This window comes from Andrographis paniculata, unplaced genomic scaffold, assembly GCF_009805555.1.
Source record: "Andrographis paniculata isolate CXL003 unplaced genomic scaffold, ASM980555v1 Contig38END, whole genome shotgun sequence".
NCBI lineage: Eukaryota > Viridiplantae > Streptophyta > Magnoliopsida > Lamiales > Acanthaceae > Andrographis > Andrographis paniculata.
Window position 1 is genome coordinate 479,175 of NW_026137571.1, and position 18,362 is coordinate 497,536.

The 18,362-nt window shown below is 34.4% G+C and overlaps 5 protein-coding genes across 5 annotated transcripts; 1 reads left to right on the forward strand and 4 right to left on the reverse strand.

Annotated features, from left to right (window-relative positions):
• Positions 1-27: 27 nt before the first annotated feature.
• Positions 28-3,739, reverse strand: LOC127251077 (ERBB-3 BINDING PROTEIN 1-like). Its single transcript, XM_051274642.1, has 10 exons — positions 3,584-3,739; positions 3,371-3,470; positions 3,177-3,261; positions 2,952-3,095; positions 2,697-2,850; positions 1,326-1,541; positions 1,098-1,234; positions 930-1,021; positions 321-500; positions 28-227 (listed from the first exon to the last, which is right to left on the reverse strand). The coding sequence occupies exons 2-10, from the start codon at positions 3,459-3,461 to the stop codon at positions 157-159; spliced, it is 1,170 nt and encodes a 389-aa protein (XP_051130599.1). The 5' UTR covers positions 3,462-3,470; positions 3,584-3,739; the 3' UTR covers positions 28-156.
• A 163-nt stretch (positions 3,740-3,902) lies between these two features.
• Positions 3,903-6,456, reverse strand: LOC127251076 (protein trichome birefringence-like 3). The gene is made up of 5 exons (XM_051274640.1): positions 6,227-6,456; positions 5,629-6,011; positions 4,599-4,798; positions 4,345-4,503; positions 3,903-4,264 (listed from the first exon to the last, which is right to left on the reverse strand). Exons 1-5 carry the CDS (start codon positions 6,393-6,395, stop codon positions 3,925-3,927), a joined length of 1,251 nt encoding a protein of 416 aa, XP_051130597.1. The 5' UTR covers positions 6,396-6,456; the 3' UTR covers positions 3,903-3,924.
• A 1,628-nt stretch (positions 6,457-8,084) lies between these two features.
• LOC127251109 (histone H4) lies at positions 8,085-8,594 on the forward strand. Its single transcript, XM_051274693.1, has one exon. It carries the CDS (start codon positions 8,140-8,142, stop codon positions 8,449-8,451), a length of 312 nt encoding a protein of 103 aa, XP_051130650.1. The 5' UTR covers positions 8,085-8,139; the 3' UTR covers positions 8,452-8,594.
• Positions 8,595-9,456: 862 nt separating this feature from the next.
• On the reverse strand, positions 9,457-13,440 carry LOC127251093 (acyl-coenzyme A oxidase 4, peroxisomal). Its single transcript, XM_051274665.1, has 13 exons — positions 13,246-13,440; positions 13,065-13,160; positions 12,747-12,853; positions 12,426-12,503; positions 12,219-12,342; positions 12,014-12,087; positions 11,873-11,932; positions 11,418-11,527; positions 11,040-11,199; positions 10,834-10,910; positions 10,024-10,195; positions 9,853-9,945; positions 9,457-9,763 (listed from the first exon to the last, which is right to left on the reverse strand). Exons 1-13 carry the CDS (start codon positions 13,271-13,273, stop codon positions 9,629-9,631), a joined length of 1,314 nt encoding a protein of 437 aa, XP_051130622.1. The 5' UTR covers positions 13,274-13,440; the 3' UTR covers positions 9,457-9,628.
• Positions 13,441-16,397: 2,957 nt separating this feature from the next.
• Positions 16,398-17,733, reverse strand: LOC127251001 (trihelix transcription factor GT-3b-like). The gene is made up of 2 exons (XM_051274516.1): positions 17,364-17,733; positions 16,398-17,133 (listed from the first exon to the last, which is right to left on the reverse strand). Exons 1-2 carry the CDS (start codon positions 17,637-17,639, stop codon positions 16,525-16,527), a joined length of 885 nt encoding a protein of 294 aa, XP_051130473.1. The 5' UTR covers positions 17,640-17,733; the 3' UTR covers positions 16,398-16,524.
• Between the last annotated feature and the right edge of the window lie 629 nt (positions 17,734-18,362).

An 18,362-nucleotide genomic window follows, 5' to 3' on the forward strand; every position in this document is an offset into this window, starting at 1 on the left:
TGTAATTTTATAAAATAACAACAAAACTAGCGAAGAAAAGATGGCAAGGCAGGCAGAACACATTTTGTTAGGGTTTTACAAAGAGTAGTATTTCATAAGTTTAAAAAACAAAAAAAGAATATTCAGAGAAAATACAAAAAAGGAACAAAAACTGACTCATTCTTTAGAAGCTGCTGTGGCATCATCGTCCATGGCCTCTGTATCCTCGTCTTTCTCCCCTTTTTTGCCTGAACATACAATGCAAAACATTACACACTTGTAAGAAAAAAAAAATACCGAATCGAGTCGTCGATACAATGTGTTTCGAATCGGAGCCTAACCTTTCTTCTTCTTGCCTCCGCCTTTCTTTTTGGTCTTGGTGGGCAGAGCAAGCCATGCTTTGATGTAAGGATCGTCGATTGTCTTCGCCGGCTGCAGTTCCTGCAGAGGATGGGCCGTGATCCGATCCGAGCCGTTGGGCATTAAAAGAACGGTGAACTTGATGTGGGCTACGAGGTCGCCTGCAGTTTGCGCAAATGAGTTAAGATGGGAAGTGAGAGGAATTAGGTGTTGTAATTTTAAAAAATATACCAAATTCTTCAGTATTTTAAAAAATATTGCACAAAATCTATTTTCAAGTAGCTCGCAAGCTAAGCTCGACTCGGCTCACATCAAAAAATATATAAAATATGTATAAAATTTAAGTTGAACTCGAGTTCGAGTTTTAGGGTTTAGGGAGCTTGAATTTGAACCTAATGAGCCGAGATCAAACAACTATTTTAGTTCGAAGTCTTAATGAGCCGAGCTGAACCTATACCGTTAACAAGTTCGAGTAAAGCTCGAGCAAGTTCGATCGGCTTGTTTAACAGCTCTAAATACAATGCAAGACTTCCTAAACTATATGCAAGTTATAAGCAAGAGAAACAATTTAGAGATGGATCATCGTGTACCGGGTTTCTCATGAAGCACCGGGTACTGCTGTAAAAGGTCGTGATTAACGCACTCTGCGAGGCCAAGACGAGCTCGTTTCTCGTCCAAAGACCTGTAATGAAGATTCACTGCTCAATGTACCCAATCAAAGTGTCGATTTTCACAAAAGTTTTGCCGTATAAATGAACCTCGCGGAAAATGGCATGATTGGGAACTTCTGGCTAATCTCGCTGAATATGAATCGGGATGATTTCATTTTCAGGAGATAGTTTTTGTCTACAGCTCTTTTGTAAATCGTCGTCTGTTTCTCGTCCAACAATTTTGGCTGCAAATTTACACCCGAGAAAATGTATGAAGCACTAGAACTTAACTCAGAAGATGCAAATGTTGATAATCGAGTCGGGGGATATAATTACCTTGCCATCGCCGGTAGTGGTGACAATGTCGATGGAATAAACTTCATTTTCCTCAAATTCTGCTTCGTCGACTCGGGTATCTGGGGAAGTGACACTCAACACGACCTTGTTTCCGTCGATTACAAACTGCTTCATTTGGTGACTTAGTACGCCTTCGACGATCTTGCAATCATAAGCAGCAGCAACTTTCTGAATTGCCTCGGTGACATCTTTGTTCTACAGTTGACAAAAAGGAAAAGAAGGATCAAAGAAATGCACAATATCCACAAAACCAAAAGACTAAGCTCAAAGTGTTTGAATACCAAAGAAAGGTATTTGACAGCAGTAAACAACCAGGGTCAATTTAAGATTAATCGCATTAATTTCCTGTTTCGGCTAAGCAATACGACAATTCTGTAAGAATAGAAACATGTCCAACAGAAAATGTGCCATATGCAGCCTGTAACAATATAGGCAACAGGGAAAAGAGGAAACCAAACCAAAATTGGCGACCTCGGCAAAGTTGCCTTTGTAATTGAAACTTGGTAAAATTTAAATTACGTGGAAGTGCTAGACGAAAAAAAACACAAGATAAAGATTTCAGATGCTACGATCGACACACACAGCAAGAAACAAGTGAAGATTTCTAAATCATAAGAAACTGATCTACTACATATACCCGACAGAAAATCTTTAGATTGATATCTGCAACTATAGAATATCAGCAACAAAAATCATTGAAGAACTGCACTACTTGCAAAATAAAAATGCGTACCAAGATGCGTGAGCTACACGAAGACAACAGCTGAATTCAAAAAGAAAATATACCAAAGGGAAAGAAAACATGACGTCTCTGTCAGAGTAACTATGACTATGAAGAACTTCACCGGATAGATCCGTCACTTCTGATAATATCATCACATAGAGATCATGTTTTCCTATATATTAATGAGATCGACTCATTTCTACATTAAGTTTTTCTTTTTAAAAAAACAGTGCTTTCGTTATTTACAGTATCCGCAAACTAGAATGGCTATGTTCAATCTAGCATAAACATCACGGGGGAAAAGAAGATTAAAAATATAAAGAATTCCCCTATCAGAGTAACTATGACAAAATGAAAGCAGCATTTGGGTTCTCACCCATAGCCAACACAAAATGTTCATCATTTAGGGGACCCTTGATTCGACACAATTAACTAAACGCAGGCAAAACAAAACAAGTCGAATCTCAAAACAAAAAGATCAGCATCCTCAAATTTTAATCAGACAGAAACATATAGTAATGCACTGCAACTTGTAAATCAATATCATATCAAGTTGCATAGACAATGAATTAGATGCATACATAGCCTCAAATTCGATAACAATAAGGGAAAGCGATAAGATTTACCTTCTTCCCCGGCCGCACAAGCCGCAAAGCAACCTCAGCAGCAGTATTTGCTGCAGTAATAACATCAGCAGCCCTGCCGGTGACCGCCCCTTGCTGAAGAACATGAGTGTGGGCAACTACAGCAATGAATCCATCTATATGACACCCCATGTCACTGCAATCAAAACCCTAATTTCAAAAGGTATGACAGCAAGCCAACACCATGGCAGATCGAAATGCAAATTCATCATAGAAAATCATGGATAAAAATCACACATTTTCACAATATCACCATCTTCAAGCACAGTCTCGTCACTGGCTAATGGTGAGTAATGGCAGACGATATTGTTCACTGATATGCAGGTTGGGAATGCAACTCCGCGCTCTATCTTCTTCTTCTTATACAAATTTCCAGATTGCCTAATCCAAAACAAGTAATTACAGAGCAGTAATTACAGAAAAAAACTTTATAAAGTTGTGCGAAATCAAGCAAAAACTCACTCTCTGATGAACTTGTCTCCTTTCTCGCAAAGGTCGACAATCTTTGCCTTCGGTTTGCATTCGGATAAAACTAACTGCAGCGCCTCTGCAGTTGTTCAATCAAATAAATCAACATAGAACAGTAAAATCGAACGGAAAAACCTTCGAATTCCTCAAAAACTCCACACAAAAATGAAGGAAAAAAAAAACCTAACTGTTAACAATTTCTGCAGCTGATTTGTATTTGGTGACAACTTCAGGCGAGGAGAGATCCAACTCCTTCTCTTCCCTTTCCTCGTCCGACATATTCGCAACCTTCAAAAACAAAAGTCCCCCAAAACAACCATCAACACCAATCCACGAAGAACAACCCTAAACCAAAAAATGCGCAAAATCGCGAACAAAATCAAATCAAACGAAGCACACACCAGCTGAAGTCGGCAGAAATCCGATAGCAGAGGCAGATGAAAGAGCTAGCTAGGGTTTGCCGTCGGCAGTGGAGAGCAAAAATGTGCCCCTGTGCTTTATATAACGATTTCTTGGCGGGCCTGTGTGTTTGGGGTAGGGTTTTGCACGTGACTCCCACGCGCTTCCACCATACCCTCTTTTCATTCTTCGCCGCAATGCTTCCGCCCTATAAATACAACAAAAGAATCCGAAGCAAATTGGACACCAAATTCCGCCATTAATTATGCAGATTTCTTCAATCGAACAATAAAGGGAAGTTTTATTACAACACGGATTTGGATAAATTGATAATCTCCCTTCACTACAACATCAAATATGCGAACAATATTCGATTCCAAGTGTCGGGAACTCCAGGCAAGCACCAGTGCACACAATCGGCATAATGCAATGGATCCTCCTTCTGTTCATCCGTCAGCAGCTTCCCTCCGAGCTCTGTGTAGATCGACGTGTGGGCATCGATTCTGTATTCCGACAATTGGGTGATGTTTATCAACGTTACAGGGACCTTCATCTTCCTTACAACATCGGCCACAACGGACATAATCTCTTTGTTCGATCCGCTCCCCCAATGCCCTCTCTTCTCCACCGGCTTCGTCTCCTTATAGCATTTCGTCCCATTCACATTCCCCCAATCTGCACTCCTGCACTTCAAGACGCCATTTTTAAATTCGATTCTGCGAGTAAGAACGATCGATGGAGGATTGGACGATGAATTAATTACCTGTGGTGGATTGGGGACAGTGTGGTGAAGAACACTCGAGTCCTGTCGGGATCGACGTTAGAATCGACCCAATTGGCCCATGTCTTGAGTCCTATCCTGTAGGCAACACGTGTCTCCAATTCCTCGTACCCTTGCTCGCCATTGGCGAAAGAACCCCATCTGCAAGGCGTGGTTACAGGGATCAAGAAATTGTGTGTATACAAGTGTATGATCAAGAAGAGTTAAGGAGGGAAATTTGGTTTTTAATTTATTACAAAGACTTGGTCTTGAGGCCACTCATCCACCAAACGTAGGTGTTGAACACAAAAATGTCTACTCCTTTCCAATTCTTGGCATGGTTTTCAATTGAATCAACTCTCATTATTCTCTTGGTTGGATCCATCACTATCTTTTCATCCGAATTCGACTCGATCAAGAACGGAGCCCAATAGAATTCGATCGTGGCGTCAAACTTCTGAACAATGAAGCCATGATCGTAGTTTTGTTTAAATATAAGTTATGAAATTTTGAAAGTTTCGACAATAGAAAAAAATTGAGGACATGATCTAATGTTACGAGGGGAAAATGTATTTGTTAAGTTATTGTTGTGCAAATAATTTCAAATGTGTCTATACAAGCATAGTCTTCTTTTAGTAATTTTGGAAGTTTCGAAAAAAGAAGAATTTTGGAAGTTTCGAAAATAAGAAAAATATAGAGGATATAACGTTTATGTTATGCGAAAAAAAATAAATTTTGCCCACATGAATTGTCTTATTTACGGTAGATTTCTTTATAAAATATAAAGTCTAAAATCCTATAGTTATTTTACGAAAAATGAAATAAACAATTACACAAGACAGACGGAGGGACTATATCTACTATGATCATTTTTTTTAGTTATCGCTAGCGAAGAAATATGCAAAAAATAATATCAAAAATATCTACTTAGACATTATCTTTTGATAATTTGAAAAGTTTAGCGAACAAATAAAAATACTCTCTCAGTCTCATTATGTGTCCATCTATGTCATTTTATTAAAAAAAATAAAATTATAAACTATAATCTTATTTTAAACTTTTTAATTTATAATTTTTTTAATTTTAATTAAACTAATTAGTTTTATTATACCATAATTATTTTCAATAATATATTTTTAATTATTTAGTAATTATACTCCTCGTAAGAATGTGATGTTGTAGTACTGAGACGAATTTTTTTTTTTTTTTTTGATGTTTTTAAAAATATTTTAAAAGTACCTACGTAAACAAAGGCTTTTGATAATCGAAATGCATATAATCAATCACCTTGGCTTTGAAGACACTATGCATTCGGCCACGTTGCATCGACTTTTGTTTTTCGGGTATTACATGTTCGACAAGACAAACGAAGGATTGCCATTGCTCTCTCTGCAACGAGTCCCCGACGAACATCAGCCTCTTACCTCTAAGCTTCTGCAGCACTGCCGGAGCATCAAATTCCGGCAAGGCGCATTCGTCGGGCTGCCATTGCCAGTGCCTGTAATCGGAGTCCGGCCTCCCATTCTTGACACACGACACTTGCCTGTCCAGATACGGACATGTCCTGTCCGAATACAATGGCTTGATAGAACGATCGAACACCCATTTTCCGTGCACTAGGCTGCACTCATCGGGATCAAATCCAACCCGATCAGCTTCGTCGACTACGCCTGTTGAATAGTAAAAAGTAAATAACAAATTGCATGCACGTTGCTCGTGCTCAACTTTTATTTCTCTTAATTTCTTAAAGATAAACGAAAATAGAAAGAATGACGACGTTCCATTTGTCAATTTAAATTCTCCCACCAATACAAATTAAAAAAAAAAATCACGATATTTTTATTTCTCTATTCTAATTTTCTAACAAAAACACATCTCTACATACCTGAAATTGAAATCCTTCTGGCGCAGGACTTCTTGAGCCCGAAAATGGCGCCCGAGGTGACGGAACTTATGCTTTCGCCGAAGAGGATGACGACGACGACGGCGAATGTGAAGACAACTGTGGTTATTGCTGACAAGGGGATCTTCAGTCTGGTCGGATTTGGAGCCATTGAAAGAAAGACAATGGGAGAGCAGATTGGGATTAGGACATGTTTTTTTCACTTGGGAAACAAGTTTTTTTGTAAGAGGCTGATGTAGGAGTGAAGCTAAAGGGACATGTGGAAATTGTTCTACAAGCATTCATTTTTTTATTATTATTATTATTTAATTTAATTTAATTTTTTTATTGCAGTTGGAGAATTTAATTAATATAGAGAATTGGTGAGGTTTAGTTTCATTGGTTCAAAATCATGAAATCGAATAGAAATGGAAGTTGATGGATGGGAACTAATGAGCAGAAAATTAGGGACTTACATCATCACTTGCTGGCTGTTGATGTGTTAAAAGAATAATAAGTGAAAATAGTTGGTGTGTTTGGTTCTTAATTATTATTATTATTATTATTATTATTATTACTCGCATTCGTACAAAAAGAGTTCGTCTTATTTTTTTATTTTTGTCCGTCCATCTTATTTTTGTATTTAGTAATTGTGATTTCTATTTGACAACAAAATTATTTTTATTTTTTAACATTCTATTTTATACTAATTTTTAATTAAATATTATTATTTTTTAATTATCGTGTCCTCTCAATAAGACATTTTTTATGGACTATTATTTTTTGGTATGTTTGGTTCTTAATTCATTATGTGTTGTGTTTGTTGAAGAGTGATTGAATTAAATGTTTTTTGGCCCATGAGATCTTTTTAAGTTTTGAGATGGTTCTTAATTTATCACGTGTTATATGATTGTAATGTTTTCTTATGATATTTTTTTTATTTCAATTTTGTTAAAAAAATTAAAATGTATCTAATGATAAAAAAATATCTTTATAAAATAAAATTTATAAAAATTAGACAAATAATTCATCCTATGGGTTCACGTATAATTTCATTAATTTTAGAGTAAGTTCAAAAATAAATTGGTGTAATCTTGTCCAAAATAGATAATATTATTAGTGTTAAAAGTTGACTCTTGTATTGGACTGAGTTAATAGTCTCAACCTTATTCAAATCTACTTATCATGGTGCTGAATTCATATTGATTCAATATTCAAACTCAATTATTTCGCAAGTTAGTTTTTATCAACAATATATATTTAATTTATTTTTTCAAAAAAAATACTTTTAATAAAATATATAATCTTAAATATTCAAGACAAAACACAAACATTATCAAGCAGATAGATCATGAGCTTAATGTGAGATTTTTTGGTTTTGTTTAGATAGAGGTTTTTGAAATTTTAGAAGTTTGAAAAAAAAAAAAAGTTAATATTTAATTTGATATTTTATGGAAAAGAAATATTTAATGTCATATTTTTAAAAAAATAAATAATACTAAATGAGTGAAAATATGTTGGATAAATAAAGCCTATGTCTCTTTTCTACAGTTGATTTTAGTCTATTACCAAGGGATCACAAATCATAATAATCAACCACGCTAATCATGGATTAAACCCTATTCACCGTCGCATCTCAGATCCAACGGCAATCCGAAGTCCACGTGGACCCCACGTTACCTAGAAAATTCTACCGTCGATATAGCCTTCCATCAACGGCTGAAAATAGACGAACGCAATCAACACGGACCCATTCCTTCCACCGTCGATTAACACTTGAAATCCAACGGTCAAAAATCACCCACCCAACACACCTAACCATATATATATAAACACAGTCTTCCCACACCATTCTGAACTAAGTTCAGAATTCTTCCCCAAATAGCAGTCGCAGCTCCAAATTAGGGTTTAACAGAATGTCGGGAAGAGGCAAGGGCGGCAAAGGACTGGGGAAGGGCGGTGCGAAGCGCCACCGCAAGGTGCTAAGAGATAACATCCAGGGGATAACGAAGCCGGCGATTCGGCGGCTGGCGCGCCGTGGCGGAGTAAAGCGGATAAGCGGTCTGATCTACGAGGAGACTCGCGGCGTGCTGAAGATTTTCCTGGAGAACGTCATCCGTGACGCCGTTACCTACACTGAGCACGCTCGCCGGAAGACTGTGACGGCGATGGACGTCGTCTATGCTCTGAAAAGGCAAGGCCGAACTCTTTATGGCTTTGGCGGTTAAGCTTGTGTTTTACAGTAGACCTAGGGGCACTGTAATTTTTGCTTTAACGAGTTGAATCATATTTGAAAGACAGTAGATTTTAGCTTCGTTGATGAATTGGAATCAATTTTTGGATTTTGTGAAAACGGCAGCTGGAATGCAATTGTGTTGCAAATACACACCATCGTACTATCGTGTAACTTAAATCAACTGTATTTTTAGGATACATGACCAATGTAAATTAAATCAATTGTGTTTTTAGGATACATGAACATGACCAGAAATGGGCTACGTCTACATTATTAATTTTTATTTATTTCGTATTATTCATTTTTTTTCAAGGAAAAAGCCTTAGATCAAAAATATTTATATATATATATATAATTAAATCAAATACTAGTATAAGTAAAATTTTCCTTGGTCAGCTAATTTGTCCCATCAAAGTTTTAAATATTATATAATTAATAAAAATATTAATAAAAATAATTATAAATTAAAATTAAAATAATTAAGTAATTTAATTAAAATAATAAATTTTAATATATATAATTACATTTAAAAAAAATGAGACAAATTATATAAATAAGATGAAAATGTACTGAAGTGGGATCAAAGAAATATATTTATATAATATTCATATATTTAAATTATATGCAAAAAAAAATACTTTTCATTAGAACAAAAATATTTTTAAATTAAAAAAATAAGTAATAAAATTATGCTCAAATATTTATTTTAGATCTTTATTCAAAATTAAACATCAATTTGGACAAGATGATATTTGATGCAAATTTTACATTAATACAAAATATAATAAATAAAATACATAATATTTTGTATATTTGTATTAAAAACAAGTGATATATATATATATTTTTGTAATTTTTTGCTTTGGGTATAGATGTATAGCTCCCTACTATTTTTGGTGCTGAGCTCTTACACAAGAATTTGCCATCTCTTTCCCCTCATCACCCACCCCATTCCAATATCCTACTTATATATAAAAGATTAATAGATCAAATCAAATACCATCGTCAACCAACACATTTTATTTTACATATTAAACCTATTCAGATGGAGTATAGTATAATAATAATTTTAATAAAAGCTTTTATTTGGTGAATTACGCGATGAAGGGATAGTAAATAAATAAATCACAGATTTGATTTGAAATAGGTATACGATAAGATCACTCACATTACATACGGCTTCGCCTAGTTGATGCTGCAGCAGGCTTGAAACTCGCAATTCCAGTTACCTCTCTTCCAGTAATCAATGTGTTGATGTCGTACGTCCCTTCGTATGTGTATATTGGTTCCAAGTCACAAAATGCCTGACCACACATAACCAATTTAAGAAAAGAATCGACGACGACGACAACGATAAATGCAAAGATAATGGAGGTGAAGGGATGAGGTGTACCTTTGCGACAAGGAAGTCGGATAGGATTCCATTGCCTCCGAGCAATTCACGTCCGAGAGAAACTGTGTCCCTGGCCTTTGAGGTAATCCATGACTGAAATTGGGTCGAGTCGAGTTGAGTTGAGCAGTTTGGGGGTGAATTAACGAGTTGAATTATGTTATGTTATGTTACCTTGCCGAGGCTAGCCTGGCCGGGAGTCATTTTGCCGCTTTCGTAGAGCTTGCAGAGACGCCAGCCGACGAGGAACATTGCTTGAATGTTGCCCAACATTTGAACTAGTTTCTGTTGGTTCAGCTGGAATGCTGCCAATGGGGCGCCGAATTGTTTCCGCTCTTGCAGGTACCTTAACCATAAGAAAAGAGATTATTAGTACTATTGCTTCTGATCAAGACACCATTTTAATTACAAGGGCAAAATAATTTTTATGTACAATCATCGACTAATACCAAAATATATATATATATATATCGAAAAAAATAATAATATCAGTAAACATAATGAGCTACATTGCACTCCCTCACCTTGCCTCTAGGCATGAAAAGGGTAGCCTAAAGTATTTTAACTTTTAATTTTGTTTTTTATATATATACATCATACTCTCTTCGTTCCAATATAATAGTCTTGTTTACCGTTTTTGTCCGTCTCCAAACAATGGTTTCATTTCCATAACTAACTATATAATTATAAAATTACCCCTACCCACAACTAATAACTATAGTTCTGGAAACGGAGGGAGTATTTTTCTTAATATTTAGTTTAGAGTAATTTTGTGTGTTCATTCATGATTTTAAAGATACACTATTCCAAAAATGTTCAAACACTAAACAAAATCAAAGAAAATATCATTCCTTTCAATATTTTCACAATTCTACCGTCTCACCGTGAAATATCTAAAACTATAAACACTAAACAAACATACTCATTTCTCCTAAAAACTTCAAAATTCCGGACATCAAAACATGAAATGGCACCATAAATTACCTGTGACACATATCGTAGACTCCCATTACTATGCCGATAGGTTGCCATGCCACCATGACCCTTGAAACAGCAAGAACCTACTTCCACATAAATATGCAAAATTGATTACAAATCAAAAAACTTAAGAGGGGAATTAAAGTACATAGACAAACAACCAAACCACCATCCAAAATGTGCAGAAGTTATTTAGTACCCCGAGTTCTTACCTTGCTCGTATCTTGAAAAGAATTAACTCCAGTGAGCCTGTCCTCATCAGGGATGAAGACATTCTTCATTACAATATCACCATTTTGAACCATTCTTAGGCCAATCTTGTTATCTATTTTAGTGACTTGTAATCCTGGTGTGTTCTTCTTAACTATGAACCTGTAGTGTGTAGATATACAAAGCATGTTACACAAAATCCAATGCAGTACTACTATAAATGTTTTTGCTATAAAATGATAATAGTAAAAAACGAGTGAAACTAAACATGATGTGTACATATGTGGACACGGGACCAGGCAGGAACATAAGGGCTGAGAGTTTAAGATCGGCCGACACATATGACATTATAATCAAGATGTAATATTATTACTGCTTACCCATTTATTTGATTTGTTGTAGTATTTCTAGCAAAAACAACTAGAACATCAGCAAACGTACTGTTTCCAATCCAGCGTTTTTGGCCATCAAGTATCCAACCTCCTTCAACCTGAATAGTTTCTGTAAGTTACATCAATCTAGGATAGAACAAAAGCATCATCACAAATACAGGGAAAATCCATACGCTGTGTTTGTTCGTGTTTTCAATCTGTTTTCATATCATTCAATCTAAACTAGAATATTTTCCTCATCTAAAAACATCAAAATCCAACACCTATTTCCCATTACCTATTGTGCATTCAAGATATTTCAAATCCAAAACATAAAGAACACAAACCAAACCCAAGAATAACACCTGAATAAATCTCTCAATATGGTACAACCAAGAAAATAAATTTTACTACTACATATACTTGAACTAGGTGTAGTAGATAGTAAAGGTTGTCATACAGACCTTCCTTGCAGTTGTCCTCACAGAACTTGCGTCGCTACCGTAATCAGGTTCTGTCAAAGCCTATATTCAGTCAAACAAACACTTTAGCTATTAAAAGATGGATTAAGCAGGTGGTGTTATATATTGAGAAAGATCTCTTACCCAACATGCTACTGTCTTGAACTGAGCCAAAGAAGGCAAATACTTTTGCTTTTGAGCTTCTGATCCACATAGTGCTATCCATGACAAACCAAATAATAAGTTCTCTATATATAACAAGCAATAAGTTTCATCGAGTACATACAGCAAACCTAGATTTTAAAAACAAAATTGCAACCAGAAATCAACAATAAACAGCATAGCTTACCTATAGTTAACATTGCCAACGAAGAATGTACCAAAATGAAAGTAGAGCAACTAGCATCAACTCTTGCAACTTCTGCACAAGCAATTGCATTTGCAGTGACAGAAAGGTCAGGGCAGCCATAACCCTGACATAAATATACAATAAAGTCATGTAAAAACTTCACAACCATCATGATAACGAACTTTAAAAGATGAACACTTTAAGTACCTTGATACTGCCACCAGCTACGCCCAGCGCACCAAGCTTTGGAATCACTTCAAATGGAAATTCTGCCTTCTCCCAATACTAAAAGGACATGTAAAATTCAATCCTTGTGTCAAACCAAATTACAGACAAAACATATGATCAAAAAACCTTCTCCTATTAAAAAAAAAAAAAAAAAAAAAAAGAAAAGAAAAGAAAAGAAAAACCTTTTGAGATCTTTGACATATATAATTAGATGGAAAAAGAACAGAAACCTAAACATATGAAAGCTTAATTTTCATGGTATGATGAGAGCTTAAGATTTGAACACAAATGGGGTAACACCTTCGCCATTATTGGAGCTACTTCTTTTTCCATGCACTCTCGTACTCTCTTCCTGAGAGCTTGCTCCTCAGGAGTCAACAGATCATCGAACTGATAATAGTCTGACACTGCAAGTTCCAACGATTCAAATTTCACATATACAGATGAAGCAAACAAAATTAAATCACCCAAAACTAAAACATTTCTTCAATAGCATCTATGAAGAAAATGACAAACAATTCCTCCACTAGGAAAAAAAAAAAAAAAAAAAAAAAAAAAAAACTCAATTAACTGAAACACAATCAAATATAACAACAACAACAACAACAAGCCTCTCACCACAAGGAGGGAAAATCGAAGCTGGAGTTGCTTGCGGAAACGCAACGGAAAGATCCAACGACGGCAAGTGGAAATACGAAGTCCTTGCCTCTTCCTCTACATCATCAATCAAAGCCAAAACCTCAAATCAAGTAAATCAACACCACTAAAGCAGCAACCAAAGCTTAGAAATTCCACAAACCTTGCGCTCTGGAAGCCGGAACTTTCATGGCGACGGATTGAAACGCAGGATCTTCCAAAATCAAAACAACAGCAGGGGATAGCGACGGGAAATCAATCAATGGGGAGGTTGCGAACGCCAACTAATACAGAAATATTACAGCCGACTTCATATCTATATCTATACATCAGCTGCCGGATGAAAATGGGCACGTATTTCTATATTCGATCCGGTGACTCCATAAATTTATTTTAAAATTAAATTAGGATATTATAGCAGCATAAAAAAAATAAACAAATAAAAATTATAGATGTCAAATACCCAAAAAAACAATTATTTTTATGTTCCAATAATGGGTTGGTAATTGTACTGGGTCCACGTAAGCGGGCTTGCTGAAATGAGCCCATTAAAAAAACTATACACGTAAAAACTGAAAAAAATGGAGATGCGGGGTATCGATCCCCGTACCTCTCGCATGCTAAGCGAGCGCTCTACCATCTGAGATACATCCCCGAATTTATTTATTAATTAATTTAATAAATATATAAATAATATTTTTAACTATCTATATTATTATGTACTCCCTCCGTCCAGATACCGTGTCTGCTACACTGTAGACATGGTATTTTAGAAGAAGTGTAATTAGTAGATAATTAAAAATGTATTAGTGAAAATAATTATTCTATAATATAAATAATTATAAATTAAGATTAAGATAACTAATTAGTTTAATTAAAATTAAAAAAAATAAAATTTAAAAATTTAAAACAAGATTAAAGTGTATAATCATTTTCCAAAAAAAAAAAAAGATGATATGTGAGACGGACAGAAACGGCAACGTGGACATGATATCTGGGACGGAGTGAGTATTATTTTTAACTAAAGAAAAACACACCCAGTGTATATAGTTTTAGTTGTTTTATAATATGATACAGAAATTTATAAAAATATTATTGAAAAAGATATTTAATTTATTTCTGTTAACTTTGATTTGTTATGTATTAAATATGTTGTAGCTTTTAGATAATATTTTTGTGGAATAGTGTAATTTATAAAAAATAAATAAACACAATGTAGTGTACTTACACTAAAACATAACTTTCTATGTTAAATATCAAGGAAATAATTTTAATTCTTTGTTTAAATAATATTTTGATTTGATATTTTGTGAATAAAAATAATATATTTATTAAATATTGTATTAAGTAATTAGTGTTAATTTGATTTAAAAGGATAAAAGAATAAAGCTTATAATTCATTTATAAGAATATTCAACAAGTTTGATAATTAATAGTGTGAATCTATTTATTTTGATTTACACATATATAAGTTGTATAGTAATTATCAGCACATTTTAATATGTAAATTATAGTGACTTATTGGTAAAAAGATATGCATCACTTCAATTCCAATGTGATTTTTTTTTTTAAAAATAAAATAAAATAAAATTAAATTTTGGGGTAGCTAGTGTCCTTGGTTTGTATTTGTATTTATATTTTACATTTAAATAGCTCGTATATGTATTTTTTTAAAAAAGAAAAAATGTTTTTTCAAGAAAATATATGAGAATTAATTAGTAGAAAAAAAAAGAAGAAAAAACGTCTAAAACAAAACATAATCAAATTTAATTCCAATTACATAAAATATATGCCTTATAACTCATATGGAATTATCAATAATGACATGATTAAGCATGATAGCACCCAAAATAAATTACACAATAATTATAATTGGAAGTCATATTCAAATCTATAATATAATTCGATAATATCCATTAACAGATTAATTATCTCAATTATTTTGTACTCCATAAAAAAATAATTAGGGGTTAGTGATGGAAATTATATATGAGTATTTTACATGCATGAAAGGGGTTAATGATCATACTAAAAACCCTACAAACAAAAAAACCATATAAACATTAATTGAGGATGTATTAAAATGTTACCTCGTATTTTTGTTAAATTATTTGTTACGTAATTTGATTTTGTAAACTTAAATATACAGTGACTTAATTAGAACTAAAGTATAAATTACATATATACAACATTAAAAGAAGTATGTCACTTAAGAATTGCGTAATAAAGAAGTCGAATATACAAATAATATATGAATTAGGGATTGTTCTTTTGTGTACCAATTTTATTAAAATTTATGATTCAATATATTATTAATTTTTTACAACAATATTCAATATTAACTTTTTCTTTAATATATCAGATTCAATTACTATTTTTACATTAAAAGTATTAAAAATAGAGAGTATAAAAGAAAATAAAAGTACAAAAGAATATGATATATATATATATTCGAAATTCCATTATATACACACTTCTACACAGAATTTTCTAATTAGCTTTAATTAAACATTTATATTTTCAGCTTCTATGATATTATATATATATATATATATTCAATTTTAGTTATATTATCAATTCATCTAGCTATAATATTCCGCGAACATACACAACTACAAAAAAATTACTATACTTATTTCATAACAAATTTATACTTATAGATATTTTAGAATACTTTTGTAGTAAGTTTCATTACTACCCTGTTGTTCTTCTTTTCACAAAATATTAAGTGAAAAGAGAATTAGAAAAAGCAACAAAAAGACTTTCCAATAAATTCATATATATTTATATATATATTTTTTTTTAAAAAAAGAAAACAATGCATCCATTTTTGGCACCCATACACATTATGATGAAATTTTCTGTATTTTTTTTGTGTTTATACTCCTTTTGTATAATTTTAATATATATATACTTTTTTTTTATCATTACATTTCGAGATGACCCAAATTTAAAATAATAGAAAATATATTTTTTCAGATTGGTACTCAAATATCAAAAAATTATGATGAATTAATGGGTAATTAGTGAACAACTTGTCTTCCAAGAATCGAAATTTCAAAGCTTCTTCTCAACCTTAAACTAAGCAAATTATTACAAAATCCTTAAACTTTTGTATATATATATATACTACACAAAAAAAAAAATAGCATTTTTCTAACAAAGACTTTTCGTCCTTAAATCCATTTTATTTGTTACTAATGATATTAGAGACGAAATTAAAGATATATATAATGTTAACTATATGAACTTTAGGGACAAAATTTTTGTTACATATTATTTTTTGTTAGTGATATATATATAGAGAGAGAGAGATTTATATGTATATGTATATATATAATTAATGAAGCTAAGAGAAGGAGAATTAACAAACCTTGGTCAGTGGCTAAAACCCTCATCTTTAAGAATACAGTCATTAATGGAATTGTTTGTTTTCGTTTTTTCAGGCATGTTGATGATGATCTTCGCTTCTCAATTTGTTCAGCAGCGCCGTCACGAGTGCGTCCCTCCTCTCCGCACGTGACTCCTCACGTGCCCGCCGCTGCTCCTCCCTCTCCCTCCACCGGCGCTCCATCATCATCCTCTCCTCCTCCAGCGCCGCCATCCTCCGCCGCCACTCCGCCTCTCTCTCCCGCCGCTCCGCCTCCCTCGCGTCGTACGCCTTCATCCACTCCATCTCCATCTGCATTTGCCGCCGGCTAAATTCCTCCATCGTTTCCCGTATCCCCGCCACGATCGCCGCCGCCGCCGTAGTATTCCCTCCTCCTCCGCCCCCGCCGGAAAATTGCCCCACCGCCGCCGTCTTCAATTTCCGCCTCTTCCTAACATTCTTTTCCCCGCCTTCGCGATCGCTCTCCTCGTTCTCGTCTTCCTCGTCGGAGGAGAATGGCTGCGCCGCCGATTTCTTTCTCGAGCTGGCGGCGGCGCCGCCACCGCCGCCTTCCGCCTCCAGCCACAACATCCTCTGCATCCTCGCGGCGAAGATTGCCTGAAGCTCGTTGTAGAATGGAAACTGCTGTCTCATCCCTTCTACTTCCATCGTTTCGTATCCCTAATTCGATCGACAAATTTAAAAACACGCTTTTAGCTTTACAACACTAAAGTCGCGTTTCCACATAAACACGATTTTTATTCACGTAACTGCACAGATGTCTGAAATCTATCAATCCGATAATAGGGCAAAACATCAAAACCCATTTCTTCAAATTCCTCTATCCATCAATCCATCTATACATACAGATACATATATACATATAGATATAAAAATATCTGTATCTATACCTTGTATCGAGTTACGAGGTTTTTCCACTTGCACTTGCACTGTTCGCCGCTTCTATTATATCCCTTTTCTTTCATCCTCGTAGAGATCACTTCCCACAGAAGCTTATTACGTTTTGTCTCCATGAAAGTTGGATCAAGCTCTGCCCGAATCATCAAGAAATCCTTCGTTTCTTGATGACTCCATTGGGGTAACCTATCGGCGGCGCCGCCGCCGCCGCCGGGATCGATGCCGGCGGTGCCCGCCGAGTATTGGTGATGGAGCTGCCCTGGATCCATATATATATGTGCGTATATATATACAAAGGTTTGATCAGATGTGAGGAATTTGGTGGAAAGGAAAACTTGAGAAAAAGGGTTTGGTAGTGTTATTATATGCGAAAGGGTCGTGTGAAAATATGGTGTGAAATTGAATTTTATAAAAGGGTTTTTTTTTTAAAAAAAAAAATTAATTAAATTTAATATTTTTGTCCTAGGGACTAGAATGATTTTCAGTTGGGGATGTTTGGTAGTAACGCCCAGGACTTCAGCACCCGGTACGATATGTTTCGGCGGTGATTCGATCAGGAGTTGAGATCCTGGAGCGGGATTGAATGGTTTATCATTCTATTGCTTCTCTTGTACATTTTGATCTGTTTCTCATCTCATCTCCCTACGCGGAAACTGATATATTTATATTTATTTTTATATATTTGTATTTATTTTTAATTAATTATTTAGTTGCTTCGAAGCCTTTAATAAATAAATTAACAATAATGTTTAGTAATTATTTCATTTTTCCAACTGTAAGAAGATGCACCACATCAAAGCATCCACATTTGTTCACATTGCGTATGGATGACGTCACGATGACGTGTCATTTATAATGGGCCCGCCAAGAAAGCCCTCCGTTTGCTCTTGTGGGCCTTCACATATTTTGCGCCATGTAATTCAATCGTGTTATTATATTTTTATTACGTTTATATTTCCTTCTGATTTTCATAATTGATATAAATTTATTAT